General features: G+C 42.0%; 1 protein-coding gene across 2 annotated transcripts in view; it reads left to right on the forward strand.

Annotated features, from left to right (window-relative positions):
* Window positions 1-1,369: 1,369 nt before the first annotated feature.
* The window catches only part of LOC137413154 (guanylate kinase-like), a 60,913-nt gene continuing 35,824 nt past the window's right edge, over window positions 1,370-26,458 (forward strand). Inside the window, exons 1-4 of one of the 2 annotated variants that reach the window (XM_068098549.2) lie at window positions 1,370-1,940; window positions 3,280-3,426; window positions 6,806-6,847; window positions 6,952-7,048. In XM_068098549.2, the coding sequence (XP_067954650.1) occupies window positions 1,847-1,940; window positions 3,280-3,426; window positions 6,806-6,847; window positions 6,952-7,048 (380 nt within the window). In that variant the 5' untranslated portion in view covers window positions 1,370-1,846. Of the gene's footprint in view, window positions 1,941-2,004; window positions 2,364-3,279; window positions 3,427-6,805; window positions 6,848-6,951; window positions 7,049-26,458 lie in introns of those variants that run through there. The other variant, XM_068098550.2, reaches the window with a different exon arrangement.

Below are 26,458 nucleotides of genomic sequence, written 5' to 3' on the forward strand. Positions count from 1 at the left end.
CCTCCCCTTCCTCCTCCCCTCCCTTCCCCCCGCCCGGCAATGCCGGGTACTTCCCATGGCCCTCATTGAGGTAAAAATAAAAGTAAAAAGCCTGCTATCGCTATGCCAAGCTAGCCGTTCCCCCCTCCCCCCTCCCCCCACGAAATTGAAAATTGACAAAACGTCATGTAGGAAATGTACTGTGATATTGCTCTCTAAAAATATACATGTTGTTTTTCATCATATATTTGTATTATTTCTTATTCAACCCCGGGCAAAAGCCGGGTACCCTCAGCTAGTATATTACTATATATATAATATATGAAAGGAGCTATGCTCCAACGCGAATCGGAAGGATTGACGCGACCAAAGACGGAAATTCGTCCGAGTTGCTTTATTGCACGTATCAAACTCGGGTACTCTCAAAAGCCCGTTTATCGGGCAGCAATATATATATACAACATTATCCCGAGCGTTTGCCCGGAAAAGCGAGACCGGGCATGCCCGGGCGTTAAGGGCGAGTCCTGGAAAGGCGAGTCTGGACCTGCTCGGGCATCCTGGGCGAGCCCTGGAAAGGCGAGGGCGGGCATGCCCGGGCGTCCTGGGCGAGCCCTGGAAAGGCGAGGGCGGGCATGCCCGGGGCGTCCTGGGCGAGCCCTGGAAAGGCGAGAGCGGGCATCGCCCGGGCGTCCTGGGCGAGCCCTGGAAAGACGAGTCTGGGCATGCCCGGGAAAGACGAGACCGGGCGTGCCCGGGAGGCTCGGGCGAGCCCGGGAACAGCGAGTCCGGGCATGCCCGGAGAGAGGCGCGTCTGGGCCCTGTCCGGGCGGCCTGGACGAGCCTGGCATGGTGATTGCTCCCTGGCCGCGTCCCTGGTAGGTGCACAGGCGATTGTGTACACCCAATCGGTAACGCGCTACACATATATATGATATATATTGCACGGTCTTGTGTGACAAGGCCCTGCGATTTTGAGCTTGAGCCTATTGTATTCACCCCTCTTCAGGCTCACCCTATATATATATATTTGCAGGCGTATTGACAAATACAACTTTTTGATATCGGCACACATAGGATAAAAATCCCTTACCAAAGTTGCTTAGTTATACAATAGGTAGGGGTATCTCAAAATTCGTATAGCACTTTTGTGACAAGAAACCCGTCGAGAAGGGACCGAGTAGAACGAGGAAGACACGACGGGGTCACACATAACTCCCTCTTTTTCTCCAACTCTACCAAACTGCTGAGTTCTAAACTTCTAACTCATCGAAAAAATATCACCAGAACCATCGGAGCCGACATTTTCTACGTTAGACACACTCTCAAAAGTTCCCACTTTCCATCATTGTTAAAACAATCCAGACTTTCCTCCTCATACTTTTCCTTTTCCACTCTACGAACGTAGCAATTGCTGCACAACAACAAAAAAAAATGATAACAACACATTACAAACAAAAAAACAACAAAAAAGGTGATACTATCTTCTTCTTCTTCCTGTCAATGGATTGTATAATGTACAAAAATAAGAATAAAAGGCACGTCGATGGCGGAAGAGGCCATTTGGTCTCACGCAGCGTGCGCTATTATTACCAACATATGGTTGTTTGTCTATGATCTATCCTTTTAAAAAGCTGAGCTTCGAGGATGCCTCAGCCGGGATTCGAATCAACGACCTCCCAAACTCAGAGGGCGATTTAACCATTAAACCACCGAGGTTGGTTCAAATTAATAAGGGAGGAATGACAGGCAAAAAAAATTAATATAAAAGGCGTGAGAAGAATAAATTACTAGACATTGCGTCAGAGGCGATCTAAGAGGAAGAAGAGTAATACACCTCCAAAAAGAAGAAGAAGAAGAAGAGAGGGAAATGGAAGAAGAAGAAGAAAAAGAAGTAAATAAAGTTGTTTCCTTTCATAGAAACAGGAAGTCAAAGCAGAACAGCATCTTAATTCATGATACCGGCAAGTATCACCTACACGTTGCTTAAAAGTTGTTGTTGTTTTTCTAAAGAAAGATGTTTATGTTCGTATTGTGTCGCTCCATTATAAGCTTTATCCTTATTATATTTGTACCTCACTCGTTATGGTGAAAAACCCTTGCCATTTGGTTTGTACGTTGGCTCATTTGCCCTTCACGTTTACCATCTTACATGATGAACATTTGGATCCCCGCTCGCGGATTCCAGGCGTGATTGGGCTTGTGGGCTCCGCGGGCTCCTCTCGACAATTGCCGTTGGGTGATGTCAATGAACGTGTCTCCACTCACACTGTCATTCATTTATCTATCGGTATCAGTGACATTGTGATTGAATTTGTTGCTCGGCTTCCATCTTCAATTTGCTGACAAGTGGAATAGGGAAGACATTTGGACTTCTAGTTGATGAGGTATATCTGCAGTTTCCTGATGTGCCGTCGTCGTCAGCGAAATGGTCATTTGGATTTGCTTTAATTTGGCAGCTATGTAATTTTATGACGAACGCTTCTGTTTCATTTAAATACTTGCTTGGAATAATGTCATCCTCTCCCCCCTTATCCTCCCCTCCTTCTACTACCCCTTCTCCCACTCTCCTCCCCCTTCCCCTCTCCTCCTGCCTTCTCCCCTCCCCTGCCCCCTTCATCCTCTCCCAAACCTTCATCCCCACCCTCCCCCTTCATCCTCTCCCTCTCCTACCCCCCTCCACCTACACCCCCTCCTACTACTCCTTCCCCTCCCCCCTTGCCCTTCCCTTATCACCCTCCCCCCTGCCTTCATCCTCCCTCTCCCTCCTCCTACTCCCCCATGTACTCGTTTCATCCATCTCCTTCCTCCTCCTCCTACTTCTCCTCCACTTGCCCATCCTTCTGCCCCCCCTTCTCCTCCCTCCTCCTCCCTCCCTCTTCCCCCCTCCCTCACCCCCTCCTCCCTTCCTTATTCCCCAATTGCCCCTTTCCCTCCTCCTCCCAATCCCCCTCCTCCTGCCCATCCCCTTATCTTCGCCCTTCCTCCTCCACCCGCCACCCCTCATTCTCCCACTTCTATCCTCCTTCTCCCTCCTCCTACTCCCCCTGGTACTCGTTTCATCCATCTCCTTCCTCCTCCTCTTACTTCTCCTCCACTTGCCCATCCTTCTGCCCCCCCTCCTCCTCCCTCCCTCACCCCCCTCCTCCCTTCCTTCTTCCCCAATTCCCCCTTTCCCTCCTCCTCCCAATCCCCCTCCTGCCCATCCCATTATCTTCGCCCTCCTCCTCCACCCGCCACCCCTCATTCTCCCTCTTCTATCCTTCCTTCTCCCTCCTCCTGGTTGGGAATGCTACAAAGCAGGTTTCTCTCTGCCTTTTGTGTTCTATGCAATGGAATCTACACGATGTCGTCCTCTTGTGCTGAGTGGTCCATCTGGATGTGGCAAGAGCACCATGATTAAGAAGCTGATGGCAGAGTTTCCTGGGTTCTTTGGTCTCAGTGTTTCACGTGAGCTGTTGTACTTAATATCATTTTATTTACTTTAGCACCAACTTCGGCTCGCATGCTCAATCCTTGGCCGAAGGCATTTCGACAAATGAAGTGATCCAGGACAAGCCAACGAATGTGAAGCGTGATTTAACACCGTATCTCCTCCTATATTGCTGTAATTTTAAGGCAATTTGCTTTGTGCCTTTGAAATACCTGTGCCAATTTTAGTCGAATTCAGCCTTGGGATCCAGGATATGTTGGGTCAAAGTCGATTGAAATTGAGAACTGACTTCTGTTACGGATCCGTCACTTCCGCCTTTGTTGTTGTTATGTACTTGTAGGATTTTTAGTTTCAGGTAATATTGTTAAGATTTTTTTTGTGTGCAATGGAGATGACTTTAGTAAAAGGTAAAAATAAATGTTTGTAAAGGAAAAAGGAAAACGCGACAAAGGAACCGGAAGAGACGAGAGGAGAGAGGAGGACATTGGCAGGGAGGAGACGGCCCTGAGAGAGACAGCCGTAAAGTCGCATCGAGGCTGTGAGCGGACTTAGTGGATATTGGTCGCGAATGCGTTGAGGCTTCCAGGGAAAGGGAAAGGGTAATACGTAACACTTCTCAACCCTCAGAATTGTGTAGTTTGGCTCAGACTGGCTGAGGTGAAGGTGTGGGCTGGCAGGATATCATAGAAGTGTGCACAGTGCACACTCACCTCTGAGCCATCTAACCTGGTTTGAATCCTGACCCAGCTCTAAACTGTCATCCTGGTGCCTCGCCGGCAGGACGAAGCATCGATATTCGTGTTGTCCCTCAGATGGATTCTAAAACTGATCCTTCTGTCTGTCAGCATTAGATGTGAATATTAAAGATCCCACGGTGTCCTTTGTGAAGAGTAGGTCAGCTATTACTGGCACCCTGACTAAATTCTAAATTCCTGCCCAAACCTGCAGGGGAAATTGCACCAGCCATCCAGCCGTGCCCCCCTCAGCCAATCACACTACTCGTATCCATGTGTTGCCTACCAAAGAAGAAGAAGAATGTGAAGGTGGGGTACTCGGTCTGCTGCATATATGAAGGGAACTATGGTTCGGATTGAAAGAGGATGAGTCAAAATAATATGATGACTATGCAAAGAAGGCTGCCCACCAATCCAGAATGGCTCCCTAATATTCCTACCTCGAAAGTAAAGACTAGAATAGAAGGTCAAACACATCAACAAGGGGGCTGAAAGAAGGAGGGAAAACCAGGGATCAAATGGTAATATGGAATTGAGGGTGGAGGGAGAGGGGAGAAACCAATAACTTGGAAAGCAAAAGTTGAGCTTGGCAAGGGTTGCTTTGAGAGTAGAAAAGATGAGTGTGGCTGTGGGGAGGTGATCAGCTATTTGAAGTCCTGGAAGGAAGAATGGCATTGAACTGACCGAGGAGGTTGGTTCCACAGGGGAGAGAAAAGTGGAACATACGATTGGAGGTGAGTATTGAGCCTGGAATTTGGGAGTTTCACCTGAAATTTTTTACTGGTGGACTGTGTGCACCTGCAGAAACCTGTGGAGGGGGGCAGCTAAAGTGTCAGCGAGAAATGTTAAGGACGGGCTAAATATAATGTGTTGTGAGCCAGTGCTGATAATGATTTTTTAGGTTGTTTTAAATACTGTACAAAATAACAAACATGTTGAAAAACTATTTGCATTCCTAATTTATCTGAAAGGTCATCCCACAAAGCAATTCAAATAATATGCACAAAACAGCTCATTAACATATATGAAGTACCTCAGGAAGAAATACCCCAAATGTGATATCAGGGAGGAAAGTTATCCAATTTGACTCGAACCTCCAAATTGATTTCTACTCAAAATCGACTTTTCTATGAATTCGTTTCTTGTATACTAAGTCGAGGCACATACAATGAAGGAAAGCATAAGAAAGGCAATCCGTACAGCGCATACCTCCGCCAGGCTGATCAGTTTACGTTTTGTATCCCACTGAGAGGGTGGATCTGAATCCGGACCTGAACCAAAACCTTGAAAAGTTAAAAGAATCCGGATACGGATTTGAATCTTCATCAAAATTTAATCAATTATCCCTTGTCACATACACATCCTTCCACCAGGTTTCATCTGAATTCATCGACAACCTTTGGAGATATCCTGCTTACAGACAAATAGAAAAACTAAAATATTTTTCCCAACCAAAATATGGGAAAGATAAAAATGGGGAATTAGCCAATTTCACTTGTACTCTGATCGACTTGGACCCCAAAAAATACGGTACTTGTTTATGCAATTGGATTCCATATTTTAGTTGGGATACAAGACAAAAAGATGCAATCTTTTGAGTTTAGTTATCTTAAAAAAACCAAAAAAAACCCCTTTCTTTAAAACAACCCATTCTATTTAAAAAAAACATGCTTTAAAAAAACATTCTTATAAAAAAAAACCCATTCTCTTAAAAAAATCCATTCTTTAAAAAAATCCATTCTTTAAAAAAATCCATTCTTAAAAAAAAAACATTCTTTAAAAAAAAACATTCTTTAAAAAAATTCCATTCTTAAAAAAAAACCCCTTTCTTTAAAAAACATCATTCTTGAATAAAAATTCATTTTAAAAAATCCATTCTTTAAAAAAAACAGCATTCTTTAAAAAAAATCTATTCTTTAAAAAAAAACATTCCTTTAAAAAACCCCATTCTTAAAAAAAGCATTCTTTATAAAAACATTCTTTAAAAAAACAGCCCATTCTTTAAAAAAAACACCTTTTTTAAACAAAACCCTTTCTTAAAAAAAACCCTTTCTTAAAAAAAAATCCTTTCTTTAAAAAAAACCGAGGCAAAAAAGAGATTAACTAGAACGGGCACTCGGTAGAGCGCATACCTTCGCCGCAGCTACTGTTCTGTACTTGGCATGGGAGTGTAGGGAACAGAACAACAAAAATACGATTTTGACCTTTTCGTGACCTTGACCTTGACCTTTGACCCGATTGCTCCCAAAATCTAATCAAATGTGTCCCGTATAATAACCAATCATCCCACCAAATTTCATGCAATTCGGTTGAATACTTTTTGAGTTATGCGAATAACATACACACACACACACAGACATACAAATAAATACACAGCGATCAAAACATAACCTTCCGCTTTTGCGAAGGTAATCATACAGTTTTTGTGTTTGACCTCAATAGGCTGTTGACATTTTTACTACAATGTATTAAGTATCTAAATGAGTACTGTATGCACAAATGTTTTGCATTTGGAGGAGATGGTGAAAAGTAAACCTAATCTGTACATTATATGGATTAGCACTTGAGGTCACAGCATTTTAACCTTGCCAAAACGATGATTCTACTAATGAGACATGTGATGTAAACATTTTTAAATTGAAGTTTGTTTCTCGTATTTTAGATACCACAAGAAAACCAAGGCTTGGAGAGGTCAATGGCAAAGGTTGGTTTGCTGTCAATTGAGTAAAAGTCTGAATATCCATCAGAGTGATGAAGCTACTTTGTTTTAATGATTCTAACCTTTAATCTTGGATCTCATCTTTGCAGATTATCATTTTGTGACTTGCGAAGAAATGCACAAAATGATCAAGGCTGGAGAGTTTGTGGAACATGCCGAATATGCGACAAATCTTTATGGGACCAGGTGAGTCGTTGGTTCCCTGCTAAATCTCTGCATTACATTGGTTGTCTACAAGCTAAATGATTGTTGTGTGCATTGCCTTGATAATGTATATAAATAAAATAAAACTGTACAAGTCAGGAGACGACGATGGTTCACGAGCGAGTGGTATTCAATGACAAAGGCCGGACTATAACCGAAACAGGCCCGGACTGGGGGGTCGGGGGCCCACGTGGCAGGTGTCGGCCCCCGACATGCGGCGTACATGCCTATTTACAAAGGGCCCCAATGTGCTGCGTGCGCAAGCTTTTAAGAGCCAGCTGTACGTAATTGTGTGTGGTGCTGGCCTGGAAATGTCAAAGCGAAGGTTACTGACCTTGAAATGAGATAGAAAATAATGTATAATCAGTTATGAGGTTAGTTAGCTACACAATACCGAAAATTCGGTTTGATTCCGACAACTTTGAAAATTCGACCTTTGTGACCTTCAAAGGTCGAAGATTCTGAAATTTGTTGGAAAACTTGTATTTCATGATGTATGTGATAATATAAGATCATGTACGACATTTCACCCCATCAGGAAGCGAACAATGTAATAAAACCATCAACAATCGACTTTTCTAAATTTCGTGACCTTGTGACCTTGACCTTGGGGCGAAAATGAAAAATCGAGCTCCGTGGGGCTAGACACATGACATTGGCCTAATTAAATACTGAAACCCCTGTCAGATTCCACCAACTCCCTCGGAGAAGATGTAGCTTGAACTTGATTACCCCCTAAAAAGACATATTTTTCTGGCGTCGCTCCGCCCACAATGGGTGCAGTACGCCCACTCTACGCAGGACACAACTATATCATGATATCAACCTCCCACCCAAGTTTCATCAAGATCGGATGATATCGGGTAGTTATGCTGCAGACAGACAGACACAGACAGACAGACACACACAGACAGACACACACCCATGACGAATATAGTGGTCACTCTGTTTGATAACTCGTGAACCAATATGTGTAGATACTCTGTTTTAGTTTGGCCCCTGGTGGGATTAAGCATTGCTTGTTAGCTCAGCTGGAACGAAGTTTAGGGAGCTAATGCGATGGCACATCATCGTCAGTCCATAAGCACTTGCAACTTATTCTCTGAAACCGCTGAAGGGATTGTGACCAAATTTGGCACAAGTGATATATGTTGTGTTGTGACTAAAGTTTGTTCACGGCATTTTAAAAAGTTAGGGTCTAAGGGGGTTGACCGGGGTCAAAGTGGATCCAGGTTTGACCCCCAAAATAGGAATTTGCTTTTTCCTCTGAAACTACAGACACTATTTTGATGAAACCTGACCACAACATTCCACCCATGATGTACCGAAGTTTGTTCATGGCACGAAGAAAATCGAAGTCTGCCTGCAACCCTCTTATGGTTAAACTGCCAAAGTCTAGGCTCTCTGTTCACCTTCACTCTTTCATTCCCCTTTTCTCCCGCCTCTGGAACAAACTCCCCCACTCCCTTAAATCCCACTCCTCCCTCCAGGTCTTTAAAACAGCTGTTCACCACCATCTCTTATCTTCCCCCATCGAAAACCTTGATCTTTTCTACCCCCGGTAATTCACCCCAGAGTCCTTGCAGTGTTCATATATTTTATTCCTCTCCCACCTCCCCCCAAGTCCTCCCGATGTCCCTGCTCTCAAATGTTGTGTTTGTGTCCTTCCCCCTCTCTCCCCATCTTGTCTGCCGCTCCCCTTGTTTTTTGTGTTTTGTGTGTCGGTTTGTCTTTTTGTGTGATTAATGTTAGCTCTTTCACGAGCCTCGATCTTGTATACAAAACAAAAAAAAAAGTCTATGGGGGTTTACGGGGGGTCAAAGTGAGTCTAGGTTTGACCCCCCAAAATAGGCATTTGCTTTCTTCTCTGAAACTACACACACAATTTCGATGAAACTTGACCACAACCTTTACCACCCATGCTGTACCAAAGTTTGTTCATGGCATGAAAAAAAATCTGCCCCTTTAGAGGTCTACGGGGGTGAGGGGGTGTGGGGGGGGGAGCAGGAGGGTTGCCCCCCCCCCCCAAATTTGCTTTCTTCTCAGAAACTACACACGCAATTTCGATGAAACTTCACCACAACCTTCATCACCTGTGATGTACCAATGGTTGTTCAAGGCATTAGAAAAATTGGGTCTGAGGAGATATATGGGGTTGGGCGGTTGCCCCCCAAAATATTTTTTGTTTGTTTCTTTAAAGTCTTATGATTTATGTTAGTATGATTCTACATTCTGCCCTGTCTTCGAGCAACCATTGAAATTGGTTTAAAATACCAAATTTACCAAATTTACCAAAAATACCAAATTTAAAATATCCAAAATATTTGTCAGTGTAGTATACTGTTTATTCTACCTGGTGAGCACCTGGGGCAGAGAATAGAAATAGAATAGAAATATTGCAATAAAATATAAAATATAATAAATAAAATAAAAAATAAAAATAATATTGAAAAAAAATATTGAAAATATATTATAAATAAATAAATATATATAAATAAATATAATATATAAAAATATAATATATAATATAATAAATAAATATATATAAATAAATATTGAAATAAAAAATAGAATAGAAATATTGAAATGGAATAGAAATAATAGAAATATTGGGGCAGAGAATAGAAATATTGCCCCTATGTTTTTTCATATGCTCTGCAAACATCAATTTGAATCGAACAACAGGAAAAACATTCGTGGTGAGCGTTTCCCACAAAAAGTCAACGACAATGCATTCCCGCTGTGAAACATGTACGGAAATTGTTATAGCTGACTGCCGACAAACTTTCCATGAGGCCTTGCATGTGGTGGTGTTCTCCTGCTAATATTGATTCATTTTTGCTCAAAAGTACACTCCCAGTGTGTACCCTGGATAAGAATAGATACGCCGTATCCCTGCGTGTCGTAAGAGGCGACTAAGAGGGTTGGCGTCAGGAAGGGCATCCGGCCATAAAAACATTGCCTCAAAAAGAGAACCATGACAATTACAACTACATGTGGGCAGGGTACAGCCTGAAGTGGAGATCGGTTTCTGAGGTTTGGGACATGGAATGTAGGGACAATGACAGGGAGATCAGGAGAAGTGGTGGAAGTATTGGTCAGAAGAAGAGTGGACATATGTTGTGTGCAAGAGACGAGATGGAAGGGAAGTGGTGTGAGAATGGTGAAGGGTAGGCAGGGACAGAAATACAAGTTTGTGTGGCAAGGGTGCCTGGAGGGCATGAATGGTGTTGGTGTCCTGTTTTCTGAGGAGTTTGTAGACAGTGTGGTGAGTGTGACGAGAGTGAGTGATAGGTTGATGATGGTGAAAATGATGATTGGAAAGCTCTTGGTGAACGTCATCTCGGGATATGCTCCGCAGGTTGGTCGAAGCGATGAAGAGAAGGACAGGTTCTGGTGTGCGATAGAGAAGCTGATGGAAAACGTGAAAGATGAGGAAGTTGTTGTGGTAGGAGGAGACCTAAATGGACATGTGGGAAGGAGTATGGATGGTTTTGACGGAGTTCATGGGGGTTACGGATATGGTGTGAGAAATGGAGAAGGTGAAAGGATTTTGGAGTTTGCTGATGGAGCTGATTTGTTGATTTGTAATACTCAGTTCCAGAAAGAGGATAATAAGCTTGTTACATACACGTCAGGTGGGTCGACGACAACCGTTGACTACCTGATGGTGCGTAGGCGAGATAGGGGGCACCTCCGGGACACAAAGGTGATCCCGGGGGGAGGAGGCTGTTTCACAGCACCACTTGGTTGTCTGCGACGTAAGGGTGAAAGGTGCGAGGAGAGCTCTGCGGGTGAAGTACCAACCGAGAATGAAGGTGTGGAGGTTGAAAGAGGTGACAGTAAGGGAGGCATTAAAAGAGAGGCTGAGTAGGGTCGAGGATGATGTGGTTGAGCTTGAAAGTGGTTGGATGTCAATGAAAGCTAGTCTGTTGGGAGCCGTTGGTGAGGTATGTGGATGGACAAAAGGACCACCGAGGCACTTGGAAACATGGTGGTGGGATGATGAAGTTGGAAAGAGGATTGACGAGAAGAGGAAGAAGTTCAAGGAGTGGCAGAAGGCGAAGGGTACGGGAGCAGAAACAGCAGAGCATGAAAGTTATAAGGCAGCCAGGAAGGCTGCAAAGAAAGAGGTAGCAAAGGCGCAAGAGGCATGTAGGAAAATGTTCGGAGAACGCTTGGATTTGGAAGAGGGTCAGAGAGCGGTATTCAGGATTGCAAAGCAGATAGCGAAAGAGAGGTGTGATGTGATGGGGGTGAGTTGCTTGAAGGATGAAGTGGGACAAATTGTTGTGGACCCAGATGGAATTAAAGGAAGATGGAAGAGATATATGGAAATACTGTGAATGCAGAGAATGAATGGGACGGCAACATAGAGAGTAACCCAGTTTTAGGACCGGCAGAGAAGATAACCGAGAAGGAAGTTGAGGAAGCGATAAAAGCAATGAAGGGTAGAAAAGCGGGAGGGCCGACGGGAGTTGTGGGAGATATGTTGAAGGCAGCAGGAAGTTAGGGTGTGAAGAGAATGACAGAGATCTGTAATCTGGTGGTGAAAGAAGGCCGCAATCCAGTGGATTGGGAACTGAGTACCCTCGTCCCTCTATACAAGGGGAAAGGTGACCCTCTGGAGTGTGGCTCGTACCGAGCGATAAAGTTATTGGAGCATGGAATGAAGGTATTGGAAAGGGTGTTGGAGAGGAGGATAAGGAAGAAAGTGAAGATCGACGAAATGCAGTTTGGATTCATGCCAGGAAGAGGAACGACAGACACGCTTTTCATTGTGAGGCAGTTGCAGGAGAAGTACATGGAGAAGAGGAAGAAGTTGTTTCTTGGGTTTGTTGATCTGGAGAAAGCATTCGATCGGGTTCCACGCAAAGTATTGACATGGGCATTGAGGAAGTTAGGAATGGAGGAATGGTTGATCAGAGTAGTGATGGCAATGTACAAAAGAGTGCGCACAGCTGTAAGGACGTAGGACGGGAACAGTGGTGAGTTTGAGGTGAAGGTGGGAGTGCATCAGGGGTCGGTACTAAGTCCACTACTATTTGTAGCTGTGATGGAGGTGGAGGTGCTGGCTCAGAACGTAAAGGAGTGTTTACCGTGGGAGTTGTTGTATGCAGATGATCTGGTGTTGATTGCGGAAAGTATGGATGGACTGAAGGAAAAGATGAACACGTGGAAGGAATGTATGGAGACAAAAGGTCTGAAGGTGAATATCGGAAAGACGAAGGTGATGGCAAGTGGTAAAGCATGTGGTGAGGTGGAAAGAACTGGGAAGTGGCCCTGTGCTGTGTGTAGGAAGGGTGTCGGAGTGAACTCCATTCAGTGTATAATGTGCGCTGAGTGGGTTCATCAAAAATGTAGTGGTCTGAGAGGGTCATTAACCAGTGTGGCAGCTACATTCAAATGTAAGGTGTGCACAGAGGGAGCTGCAGATGGAGGAAATGTTGAGTTGGATCTTGGAGACGGCGTGAAGCTGGAAGGTGTGAAAACATTTTGCTACCTCGGAGACATGCTGAATGGAGAAGGTGGATCAGACTCGGCAACGGTTGCTCGAGTGAGATGTGCATGGAAGAAGTTTCGGGAATTGAGTGGCGTGCTGATGATGAGGGGAGTGTCGTTGAAGCTGAAGGGAAAGGTGTATGCTGCATGTGTGAGAAGTGTTATGATTTATGGGAGCGAGACATGGGTAATGAACGTAGAGCAGCAACGAAGGTTGGAAAGGGTGGAAATGCGAATGGTTCGACGGATGTGCGGAGTATCGTTGAGAGAGAGGAAGACAAATGATGAATTGCGAAAGATGATGGGAATAGAGCCTGTGATTGATGCTGTGAAGAGGAACAGGTTGAGATGGTTTGGTCATGTGTTGAGGAAGGATGAAAGTGACTGGTTGAGAAGAGTGATGGAAATGAATGTAGAAGGAAGTAGAAGATGGGGAAGACCGAGAAAGACTGGCTAAAGATGGTGGAAGAAGAAATGCGGGCAAGGGGGTTAACAAGGAGAGATGCAGAAAATAGGGCAAAATGGAGAAGATTGTCATGGGGACCGCAAGGCTAACCCCCGCTCTAGCAGGGAAAATGGCCTTTTAAAATGCATGTTGTTGTGTTGTTGTTTTGCTCAAATGTGTACAAAAATCAAAATTGGAAAGGTAAGGATTCCTCCACTGCAAAGAAGCACCTTGTAACACATTTGTTTATTGGGTCATACAAAAACAGTGCAATGGAATCTTATTTTGTAGGTCCACTTTAGTACTGGTTTTTTTCTTTTCTTCTTCTTTATTCCTCACTGGCATATGGTATCTACGAGTATCTTTTTCATATCGAGAGTTTTCACAGATGTTTCGGATATATAATCTGGGTGACTGTTATGAGGGGTAGTCCAAAAGTTCCCCTCTTAACATGGGATCCTTTGCCAGTGAGGCTTGGAAAAGAAAGGTGTCTTTTACTGTGTAATTTCCTGCCATTGTCACACTTTTTCCTCACTGTTGGGAGGAATGGCTCGGGTCCTTGTGCCATCAGAATAACGTTTTTCTGGTCAAATTTTTTGAAAAGTTGAAAGCTTTTGTCTCCCCTCCTGCTTTAATGTGTCATAAAATGGTCACATCTTTTTTTATTTTTACTTATTTACACAGAATCGTGGCTCGTGGAAGAGCTAACACATTGAACATGACAACATGCACAGACACATATAACATACAATGAAGGGAGCGGGAGACCGGAGGGGGAGGGAGAGAGAAGCACACAAGCACAACAACAGTAGAGAACAAGGACGTCGGTAGATCTGTGGAAGGGGGAGGGCTGGGGAGGAGGTGGGGGGGGGGGTACATGGTATAAAACAAATGTACACTGCTAGGAATTTCGGGAAAAGAAGTTGGGGATTGAAAGAGGCAGATTTGGGGTGTTTTAAGGGGGTAGAGAAGATCAAGGTTTTGGATGGGGGAAGACAAAAGATGGTGGTGAACAGCTGTTTTAAAGACCTGGAGGGAGGGGAGGCATTGAAGAGAGTGTGGGAGTTTGTTCCAGAGGCGGGAGAAAGGAGGAATGAAAGAGTGAATGTGAGCAGAGAATCTTGATTTTGGTAGTTTCACCAGAAGATGGTTGCTGGCAGAACCTGTGCGTCTTGCAGGAATATTTGGGGGACAGAGCAGGGGGAGCAAGGCCAGAGAGGAGTTGGTAGAAGACAGAAAGACCACCTACCTGCCTGCGGTGACAGAGAGAAAGGCCCTCAGAATCGGCTTGATCGCAGGAGATTCCAATGATTCTGAATGCTTTGGTTCAAACCGCGTGAAGCCGATCTAGGTGTGAGGCAAGAGCACCAGCCCAGAGGGTAGAGTATGATTCCATTGAGCTGTGGATGAAAGCCTTGTATGTGGTGAGGAGCTCAGGTGTGCCAAGTTAGGACTTCGCACGATAGAGAATGCCCAGTCTGCGACTTGCTTTGGAAGCCAGCTTGGAAATGTGGTTTTCCCAGAAAAGATCATGGCAGATAGTGAGACCCAAAAGCTTGAGTGACAGAACTTCTTCAAGAGGATTGTTCAGAAAGTAGATGTGAGGGTTGTCCAGTGGTCTTTTCGGAGAGACAAAGAGAGTGTGAGATTTGTCAGGATTGAAAGACATGTTCCACTTGTTTGACCAGTTTGTGATTTTGTCCAGGTCTGCAGAGAGTGAGGAGGCTGCAGACTGCCGATCTGAGGGATGAGGAATGGAGCGACAGAGAGTAGAGTCGTCAGCAAAGAGATAGAGAGGATTTTCCAGAGAGTCGGAGAGATCATTGATAAAGACCAGAAAAAGCACAGGGCCCAGCACACTGCCTTGGGGAACTCCAGCCTGAACGGGAAGGGGAGATGAGAGAAATCCATTCAGGGCCACACGTTGACTACGACCAGAGAGGAAGTCCGCAAGCCAGGCGTGGAGGTTTCCATGGATACCATACGTGGAGAATTTGGTGAGCAGGGCGGGGTGCCAGACCGTATCGAAGGCACGTGATATGTCAAGGAAGACTGTTCTGATTTCCTGTTTGGTATTGAGGAACTCCATCAATTGTTGAGACAGCAGAAGCAGCATGTCCAGAGTAGAATGACCTGGTCTGAATCCAAATTGATGATCCGAGATCAAGGCATTGGAGAAGAGGAAGGATTTGATATCCAAAGCGATTATTGATTCCATGGCCTTGCTGATAATTTGGAGAAGGCTGATTGGTCTATAGTTGCAAGGATCAGTTTTTGCACCTTTTTTGTGTAAAGTGGTAATGTTGGCTGATTTCCAAGCAGATGGCAGATTACCTTGAGCAAAAGAGAGGGTGAAGAGAACAGACAGAGGGTGAGATAGAGTGGCAGAGCAGGATTTAGGGCCCATGGGCTGATGCCATCTGGTCCAGTTGCAGAATCAGAGTCGAGGTTTGACAGAAACTTCTCCACCTTGTCAGGAGAGAAGGACATAGATTCCAGGAGCAGCTGGGTTCGACTGGGTAAGGTGGGTACTGGGTACAGAGAGATGGGTTTGGGACACAATATTTTGAGGCAAACACAGTTGAGGCATTTGGCTTTTTGATGTGCGGTGTCAGCTGTGTAGCCATTTGAGGTAAGAGAGGGAATGGAGGGGGAACAAACACCAGAAACAGATTTGACCAGTCACCCCCAGGATTTGGAGGAGGGAGACAGGTTTTCGAGTTCAGTCTTGAGAGTAGAAAGATATTGTTTCCTGGCTCTCCTGAGGGTAGACACTCACTTGTTCCGAGCTTTGTGAAAGGAACTGAGATTGCCTTCAGTTGGACTAGCCTTCCATGAGGTGAAGGCAAGTTGCTTCATGGCAACTGCCTCACCACAAGATCCAGTGTACCATGGATGGGAGGAAGGGTATGACAACTGAAGACGAGATGGGATAAATGTGTGCATGAGAGAGAGAGAGAGAGCAGTTTACTTTGGAAGAATTCCCAGGAAGAGTTGATGTCAGAGGCAGTGGAGATGGGAGACCAGTCCAGATGATTGATGGCTGCTTGAAGACCATGCCAGTCGGCCTGAGTGAAATGCCAGACTCGTCGACTCTGAGGAGGCTCTCTGAGAATGGGAAGAGAGATGTCCACCAAATCTTGGTGGTTTAGCAAGCTGTTTGGAAGTTTCTTGGTTTTGATATCATAATTTTTTAACTTGTTTGTATTTTAGTTGTAATGATAAATTCACTTTGAAAGCTGAAAAGACTGTATTCAGTGTTTCACACCCACCACCCTGCTCCCCCCCCCCCCCAACATCCCCAGGCTGGCAGGATGCCCTCAAGGTACGCACGCTCGCTCTAGGCTGTCTAGCCTGGGTTTGAATGTCATCACAGCTATAAACTGTTATCCAGGTGTTTAACAGGCAGGGTGATTCATCAGATGTCATCCCTCACATGGACATTAAACTGGGCATTTCGTCTGTCATTATTAGTTGGTGTATGTTAAAGATCCCACGGTCTTCTTTGTGAAGAGTGGGCGAGCTATCGCCGGAACCATGAACCTAACCAGTAGAGGGCATTGCATCAGCTACACTGCTGTGCCCTCAGCCAATGATGATTAACCTCAGCCTTGTGCTGTATACAAAAGAAGAAGAACCCCCTTAAGCACACTTTGCCATCCCCTCATACAAACTCCTCTGATTGTCAAACTGAAAAACTTTTCACACAGCAACTCTCATACCCTGATAGAACACAGATCTATTCATCATGACTTTTAGAAAGGAAAATCTGGTTCAATAAATGCATTTGGGCAAAGCCTTACCTTGGCTCTCCTGCTTCTCATTTATCTGGAAGTGTATTCTATTTTGGGATGGAAATAAAACACTTTTCTCGCATTAACCTTGACATGAAAGGCACTCTGACTTTGAGTGTGTTCTGTTTAGAGGCAAATTAACCTATATCATTGTCACCATGTGCTTGCGAAGCGAAAAGCAGGGTTAGGCATTCGGTTGCGTACGTGTGCAGTGTGTGTGTCTGCATTTCTAAAATTCATTTTCTCGGCAACAGTTGGTCCGATTGAGATGAAATTTTACCGTAGGAGCGCCTCTGCCTGTATATTTTTTGGCTGATAATTATGACGTCGTAGGTCACGTGTTACGGGCACTATCTTGGGAAAACGTGACACCTCTATCTTCCAAACCGCTTAATGGAAAAAAATTGAAAGATGGCTCATTGTGAAGTACACCCCATGGGGAATAAGATATGCTAATGATGATGTCATTGGTGCCTTCGTTATGACGTCATAATTCGACAAGTACAACACTTATCCGATCATTGTGAATTTTTTCTCAGCAACTGTTGGTCTGATGAGCACGAAATTTTCACCACAGGAGCGCCGCCTCCTGTAGAATATTTTTTAATTATAATCATGGCGTCATAGGTCATGTGGTACAGGCGCCATCTTGGAAAAACAGAAAAATGTTGCACCTCTATATCTCCAAAACCGCTGCATGGAAAAAATTGAAACATGGCTCATTGTAAAGAACTCCAGATGGGGAATAGGTGTTGTTAACGATGACGTCATTGGTGCCATAATTATGACGTCATAATTGGACAAGGACAATGCTTAGTCTGATCTGTTTGAAATGTATTGAGCGTGATCTATGCAACAATTAAATCACAGAATATATATTTATGATATCATCGCTCACGTGGTCTGGCAGCCATATTGGATCAAAGAAAAATTATTGTTCAAAAACAGAAGAGTTGGCTCGCAACAAGTTGACTGCACAGGTTAAGTATTCTATGAATACCATCTAGTTAGTCATTTATTCGTCCCCTACCAGTTTCACTGAAGGGGACTTTTATATGTTTGCTCTCCGTCTGTCTGGCCGTCCGTCAATCTGTCAGTTCCTCCTGTGGTTTTCCAGACTTTTCACCCTTACAACAACAACAACAACCTAGGCATTTTAAGGCCATTTTCCCTGCTAGAGCGGGGGTTAGCCTTGCGGGCCCCATGACAATCTTCTCCATTTTGCCCTATTTTCTACATCTCCCCTTATTAACCCCCTTGCCCGCATTTCTTCATCCACCACCTTCAGCCAAGTCTTTCTTGGTCTTCCCCGTCCTCTACTTCCTTCTACATTTATTTCCATCACTCTTCTCAACCAGTCACTTTCATCCTTCCTCAACACATGACCAAACCATCTCAACCTGTTTCTCTTCACAGCATCCATCACAGGCTCTATTCCCATCATCTTTCGCAATTCATCATTTGTCTTCCTCTCTCTCAACGATACTCCACACATCTACCGAACCATTCGCATTTCCACCCTTTCCAGCCTTCGTTGCTGCTCTACGTGCATTACCCATGTCTCACTCGCTCTTTTATTCACTCAACTGGACAACCGTCCAGTTGAGTTCATCACATACTGAACCCTCCGGCGTCTGTCGTCTGTCTGTCGTCTGTTGTCTGTCGTCCATTAACGTTTCGACGTTAACACTCCAGCGTCCACAAATATCAACCGATTCTGATCAAACTTGACATGCAGCATCCTTACCCCAAGGACCAGGTTAGTATTACATTTCAGCCTGATCCGTTGAAAAATGGAGGACTTAAGCGACCATTTTGTTTTTAGTCATGAAAACGACGTTAACACTCTAGTGTCCACAAATATTAACAGATTTTGATCAAACTTAGAATGTTTAACCCTTAGCACACAAGGTAGGTTGCTGTAGCATTCCAACCCGATCCGTCACAAAATGGCCACCATAGGCCGCCATATTGTTTTCAGCTCCGAAACGACGTTAAGACTTTAACGTCCACAAATATTTATGGATTTTGATCAAACTTGGTGTGTGATTCTTACCACACAAGGATACAAGGACCTTAAAATTATTACACAAGTTTGTTGGCTTTTCATTTAAGTCAAATCTCGTACAGACAACTGACCTACTTTAAAGTTGTCCAGTCAGTTCAGTTGAGCTCTGCTTCCCTGAAAGCTCTAGTTTTTCCTTTTACCTTTATACCATTATTACCAACTTTTCACCCTTACCTTTTAACATGTTCAACTGAAACTTGGTAGATGGCTTTATTATGATCAGTTACAGAACAATTTGGAGTTTCAGGGTGTTTCATCCATTTTTACAATTTGTTATGGCTTTACTATGCAAAATATTGGGACCAGTAGGGGACATGTATTGCAAAACAATTCTCCCTCTTGTTTATTTTGGTCTGTTTATTTCAGGAATTATGGTGTAATGCTTTGATCATCAGTTGAGAACAAAATTTCTCCGATAAATACTGTTGCGGTTTTGAGTTTTGTACAATAAAGGTTAAATTTCCCCTTCATAGTTAGTCACACAAACAACATGTAGCCTCGCGATAGTGCAGTTATCTCTTAGTATTTGTGAGCCTAGTCCTTTTCCTGTGTTAGTTTTGCGTTGAGTAGAATAATGAGAGTAGGTCCTCTCATACCTCCATTGCCTTATCCCGCCTCCATTGCCTTATTCCTCTTGCGCCTCTTTGTGCTGTCTTTGGCTTTTTGGTGCGAATAAACACGAGGCAGGCCTAGGAGGGTCGGGTCGGGATCGAATGAGGGCGGCGAAGAAGCTGACGGTAACCGCGAGCCGCCAATCAGGGCTCAGAGGGTGCGGCTGCAGCACTGCGTCACAGGGCAGTAGTGTATATATGTTGCTTCTGGGACACTCTCATTTTTCCCATTGACTTACATGTTAATTTTGCCCCTCCCTCATTGCCCCTAAACACCTCTATTTCTCTCACCCTGTTCTTTACGAACCTTCTAACCTTTTGACATGTTATCCTTATTCATTAGACCACTTAAACAATGACCCTTCTGTGTGAACCTGTGACCCTTCTGACCTTATGGACCTTTTAACCGTTTACTCTTAATATCATCTGGTGAATCATCTTTGACCCACTCAAACAACGACCCTACAAATATTTGTTTATGTGTGGGAAATAATTTAATTCTCCTACAACTCTCCTCACCGTCTAATATATTAACAAAAAAGATGTTGGAGTTTGGTTCTTTCTCAATATATTTTAACTGAGCTAAGATAAAATGGTAAACCTCCCTCAATGTTCTTGTTTGAGCGCCTCCAGTGCCACATACCATTTTTTAATTAAAGTATATATTTTCCTGACAACCATCAAAGTTTTCCGTCCACTCAAAAATATTTCCATCTTTTTTACCCAATTCACCGGTATTTAAATTAATTCTCTTATTTGTTTTGTAAATTGTTTTACCAGTTGTCTTTTCAATTATACCTATTTGATCTTTTTCACATTCGTTATGTTTACCATTTATATACCAAGGTTGATTACACCTCCACTCTTTAGTCTGGTTGGTACTTGGTTCTATCATTTATATAATTGTAAAAAGGCGGCGGTAGCCCGTTAAAATCCCTAACCCCCTTTTTAACTTATCACTTATATACTTATATAACCATAAGGGAGACTATCAATTCCATTTTCTAAAATAAACCTCTTATCATCAAAAGCCCCCAATGCTTTCTTATTCATCTCTTCTGAATATAATTTATGTTTATAACTTCTTATTCCATTAATCTTTCTAAACTCTTCTTTCTTTGTTGTTAAACAGTTATAATAATCCTTAAAGTTTATTGTTTCTTTAATGACATTTTTCTTTATGCCTTTTAACTTCTTATCAGTTTTTTCAACGTTATTCACAATGTATTTATAAGCATAAGCCTTGGACCTCAATCCCACAAATTCACTCATAACATTTCCTCCTAATTCATCCTTAAACTTTCCAATCACCTTTTTATTTTTAGAAGAGAACAACTCACTCTCTGGACTGTAATTACTAGTGTCATAGATATTAATGTCCTTTTTCATGTCTGAATAAACATCATCAGTATTAATTTGCAAAATAAAACTATCTGTATCCATATAAAGTAGATTAACATCATTTTGATATTTCTTCCTCAAGTTATTATAAAAGTAATCATACATTAATGACTTTGATAAATCAAGAATTGATGTTCCAATATAAATAGGTTTGTTCATTTCAATACTCTCTTTAATCAAATGGATCGCACAAAAGTTCTCAGTAAAGACCTCAGCTCTAGTAAAACTCAGTCTATTAATTAATTTTGATGCTTGTTCCCAAGATGTTGATAGTCTGATATTTTGTCTTTTCCTCACATTCTCCATAGTCTTACCAAAGACCGCATTATTCATCAATTTATAAAAGTCTTTCTCAAAATCTGTTTTTGACTCTGTTCTTCTTTGTGTATTAAAATCAATGTACCCCTTCAACCAATGACTTTGATTGAACTTTAGAACCCTAAGGATCTTCTCTACTCTTAGACCTTTTGATAAATATTGTCGCAAATTTCTTTGGTGTAGAACATAATTTTTCTTGTTATATAATGTAGTAAGTAATTTTTCTGTTGATTCACCTATATTAAATGATTGTTGATAATCACTTAACCACTCCTTCTTTGGACTTTCCTTTTCACAAGCAAATGGGAGATCTTTGTGTAGGTTATGAAGTTCCTCTGGATATTTCAAATCGACCTCAAAATAATAACCAACCTTTGAATCATCCAATTCTTTTTGTGTAGAGATACATACATCTTGTAAAACCTTTTTGTAATCTTTTTCCTTTACCCATCTAAGTTTTCCATAAGGAAGAGCCTGAGACATTGCCCAGCCATACAGGTTGTTCGCATCATAATACATCAAGTAGGAGCTCTCTACCGATGGATCATAATTTGGAATGTACTTGTTATTTGCTTTAGCATATCTCTTTGAACAGACTTGTGAAATTCCTCCTCTCTTTGCCTTTTCAATCATCAAAAGCATATCAACATCGGTTATCAAATCCAAAGCTTGTTTTGTCATTTTTAACATCGTGCTCCAAGCCAATCCAGGAGCAGTGTAATAGTGAGCAGGATCCAATCCATATCCAGAATGACAGATTGTTCTGAAAGCCTCAAACACATCAGCCAACAAAAGCACATCAGTTTTGAGGTACAAATCGTGATACTCACCAAGATTCTTAATGTTATATTTTTCCCAAACATTTTGTGCGTGTACATAATCTTTATCAGATATATGACTATTATTTAATTTGTTATAGAAATTTTCTTTTAAAGGAAGTTGTGTTTCATTGAATCTCTCAAATGAGTCCATATAGTCATAGGGGTAAATTCCCTTTTGTGTTAGAAAATCTTTATCTAAAAAATACTCTGAAAGACATGGAAACTTTTAGATTTTGAACCAAGTTAGCCAATGGACTTGCCATGAATTTAAATGTATCAAGAAATCTGATATGAGTAATAGGAGATGTGTGAATTGTTTTTGTGAATGAAATGTATTTCTGATCCGTGTTTGGAATTGCTGAGATACTTCCAGAAGTCTTTGAGAGTTCCTTGATAAATAGATGTGTATCATAATGAGCGTTGTTATGAAGAAAGACAGGAATGAAAGAGGGGAGTTGATAATTAATATTACAACTTTGATGAGCCGGACCTCTATATTTACCAGTGAGATGACAATGGTCTCTAACCTTTCGACCTTTACCAATTTTCTCCTCACAAATATGACAGACATTGTTTTTTATAAATTCCCTTTTTTCTTTACTTGTTAAGGACATTGGTTTATTGGTTTCTCTCATTATCTTGGTTAATCGAACACAGTCTTTTTCTAGTCGTTTCACAAACTCCTCTGGGGTATTTGAGCCTCTATACATCTCTAACTTGTTATATTTATCACCAACGGATGATTTGATATAATAACAAAAACCACAAGGAGTATGTTTTTGATATTTATTTGTGTATGATTCTTTTGGATCTGGAGAAGCAGTATCAATTTTTTCTAAAATACTTTCAAAATCAGCATATATAACAAATGGATGTTTTATTGTTTTCTTTTCATCTTTGAATGTGATCTTTGAGTCTTTTTTAGGCATGTTGATTACCGTTGATTTATGTTCACCACAATAATTTGAATGTTTATCTAATCTTTCTTGTGTATGGAAGAAGTTAAGACAACGCATACAAATATATATTTTATTTTGTTCTTTTACATACTTGTGGTTTTATTAATTTTGTAATATCTTTGATGTATGTATAATGTGAATTTTCGTCTGAATTAAAATATAGAAGATTAATATGAGTTTGTTTACAATTGTCAGAAAGCTTTAAAACCTGAATGTTGTTTGTTTCTGTTAGACCATAAACATTAACTGATAAATTATTCAACTTTTCAAATTTAGGAATATCATTTAAAGTCATCGGAAACTTTAGATCTTTCGTATTTAATGTATTCTCATATTTTTTATAATGAGATACTCTTTCATCATGAAAATGTGGAGGATGTAAGTGTGCTAGAATAGACCAGAGAAAACATTTATTGTCTTTATTTTTGATATTGATAACTGCTTTTCTATTTTTGATAACACTGGGTAAATCAATGTAAGAAGAAGCTTTTAGAGGATCTGATTTAAGAATATGAATGTCTATGTAAATAATTTTTCCTATATTGAATCCACTTCCTACGATTGAATTAACCACATCTTGCTCTTGTTTAATAAGTTCATCATAGACTCCTGATGTTTTAAAATCTTGATATGAAGATATAAAGTGTGGCTCAGTTCTCATGTATGGTGTATCTATAACTCCTTCGTCCTTTGTCATTTCTAATTTTACTCCCATATAAAATTTAAGTGGTTTCATTTATTTTAGTGTTTTTTCAATCAACGTTTGAACAGCAGGTTTAACTATTTCTACAGCATCAACTATAGACTCTGGTTCAGGAGGTTTGAAGTTAAAGACTCTTATTTTAATATGTCCTTTGAATGCACCATCAGAGTTTTTAATATTAAACAATTTTGACAAGTGTTTGTTAGTTTTAAGATGGGCTTTAAACCCCTTCTTGAGGATGGTTGTTTTACAGACCTTACAATGTTTTGTTTTAGGTGGAAGAGGGGAAAGTTTGTTAAGAATGTTGTATGTATGTTTTGCGGTGAGAATATGTTGTTTATAATATTTTACTTCCTTCTCGCAAGTATCACAATAAACCATATTTATAGCGTGAGAAAACGTGTTTTATATATATCACTGTGCTTAAAATAAAACACTTTTGAGCTTTACAGCTCCGTTTTATATTGTTGCGGATATGGGATTTGGCCTCCATCCATATCCGCTTGTAAATATTCCCCTATTTCCCCAATACTTCCCAACTATCCCCAATCCCCCATTCCCTAGTCCCATTTTCTGTAAACAACACTCTGTAGATCCGACCTTCCCCTATTTCCCCCATTAAATGTCGCACCCAGGTTCACCGCATCTCACGTAGACAACTATAGGACATCTTGCTAGTTATTCTTAGTCTATGTCAGTTAAGGACTCGTTTCCATTAATTCTGACTCTTCGTTGCACCAGAATGTGATTGTATGGCACCGTTAGAAAGTTTAGGACCTCCCAATACCTCCCCGCAGCTCTTCCTCATGGTACAACAACAACAACAACAACAACAGCGGCGGCGGCGCGGGGAGTGTGCGTCCTCACTCCGGCTTGGTTAGCCGCCATTGAACATGTGCTCCGACGGGATTACCACGCAGGGGCTCGCTGTCAGCTCCTCGTCAAGGGCGGAGCCCGGTAACCCCCGCACCCAATGGAAGCGGCGGACCGATTCCATCTGGGGCGGAGCTAACGAGCCGAGGGCGTGTCACTCCCCGCTGGACATGCGCAGGAAGAGGGAGGTGACGTCAGATGCGCCTCAGCTTGGAGAGAAAAGGACGCCACCTCCGAGCGCGACAATACCTCCCCGCATCTCTGGACCGGACCGTGTGGATTCTGCCCCTGAGCCAAGGTGCACCTTGAGCTATCGACTGCCTGTCCTTCCCAGCCATCAATCCCCGTGTAAGTCAGTCTTGTCCCGTTTGTCTGTGGTCTGTCGGGGATAGATAAGACTGTGTCTAAGTGCCCATCTTTTCTGTGCTTTACCTCTTGCCGTGTAATCTACCCGTTTCTGCATCACCAATATTATATCCTCCTCCGGAGGTCTTGAGAACTGTACCCCTTGTGTCGTAGCATTTATCCCAGCCGTTGTGTCCTTTCCTTCATTGATTTAGCGTAGCGCGATTCGGCCAACGTTTGAGTGGAATCAGGCGGGATAGGGTTCTAATCGGGGAGTAACTGTGCGGACGCGGTGATACCAAACCGCTCGGTAAACTAACATCTAAAACCGCGTCTGTAACAATATATATCGCTGTGCTTAAACTAAAACACTTTTTCACTCAGAATCATCTAAGTCATAACTATCACATGAATACTCAGAATCATACTCAGAGTCATCAATAAAGCTACTCTCATAACTATCATTTGAGCACAAACTATTAGTATCATAACTATCATCTGTGTTCAATGAAATACTATCATCACCATCGTCCGAGTTCAATGAAATACTATCATCACTATCGTCCGAGTTCAATGAAATAGTAAAATCTTCACTGCTGTAATGACTCATATTTAATTAGCAGAAAAAACCTTTCCATCTATACCAATATACTTTCTTTCATTAACGGATTCAATCTCTACATTTTTAATATCAAAAGTTATCTTTAAATAATCTCTAACTATCATAGAACGAAATGACATTTCACCAGAAATATTAACATCATTCATTTTACTTAGATCTACACCCTTTGGATTATTAAAGTAAATACAAATTTCTCCACGAGTATTGTTGATGGTCTTATCATTCTTTTTCAAAGTACCGTGGTCAATCACTTTTTCAAGCTTTGAATAAATTGCCAGGAGTAGAGGAGAAACTTTTGTTAGATTTACTTTAATGGATGTCTTTCCAGGTATAGTTAGAGCTCTTCCTTTAAATGAAATAGAGGGGCTCATGTTATTTTCCATAACTGGTTTTACCCAAAAATTTCCATATTTATCTTTGTTCAATTTAACATCTTTGACATATTTTTCTATATCTTCCACCGAAGTAGAGATTGATTGAAATTTGTCTTTTGTGCTTTGAAACATTGTATTTATTAATGAATAAACTTGCATTTAGTTTAAGTAAAAATTTACCACATAAATATGATAAGTTCTGAAGGATATTTAGAATTTCCAGACTCTCCATATGATAAATTAGAGAATTGTCCGGCTTGTGATAGAGTGGGGCTTAATGATGAGGATTCATATAAACAATGTTTATTCTGTGATTATATCTATCTATAATTCCAGTAATCTCTGTGTGTGTGTGTGTCTGTCTGTCTGTATGTATGTATGTATGTATGCGACCGCTGTTTCTCGACAACTACCGGTCCGATATACTTGAAACTTGCCAGGTATATTGCTGGGGACCCGAGGATGTGCCTTTTCAAGGTTTGAAATTAATCGGACAAGTGGTTCCCAAGGTATGGTCACCGTACTCGCAAGCCGTTCGCTTTGGCTTTGCGAATGG

The sequence above is a fragment of the Myxine glutinosa genome, chromosome 7 (assembly GCF_964187855.1).
Source record: "Myxine glutinosa chromosome 7, kmMyxGlut1.1, whole genome shotgun sequence".
NCBI classification, from domain to species: Eukaryota; Metazoa; Chordata; class Myxini; order Myxiniformes; family Myxinidae; genus Myxine; species Myxine glutinosa.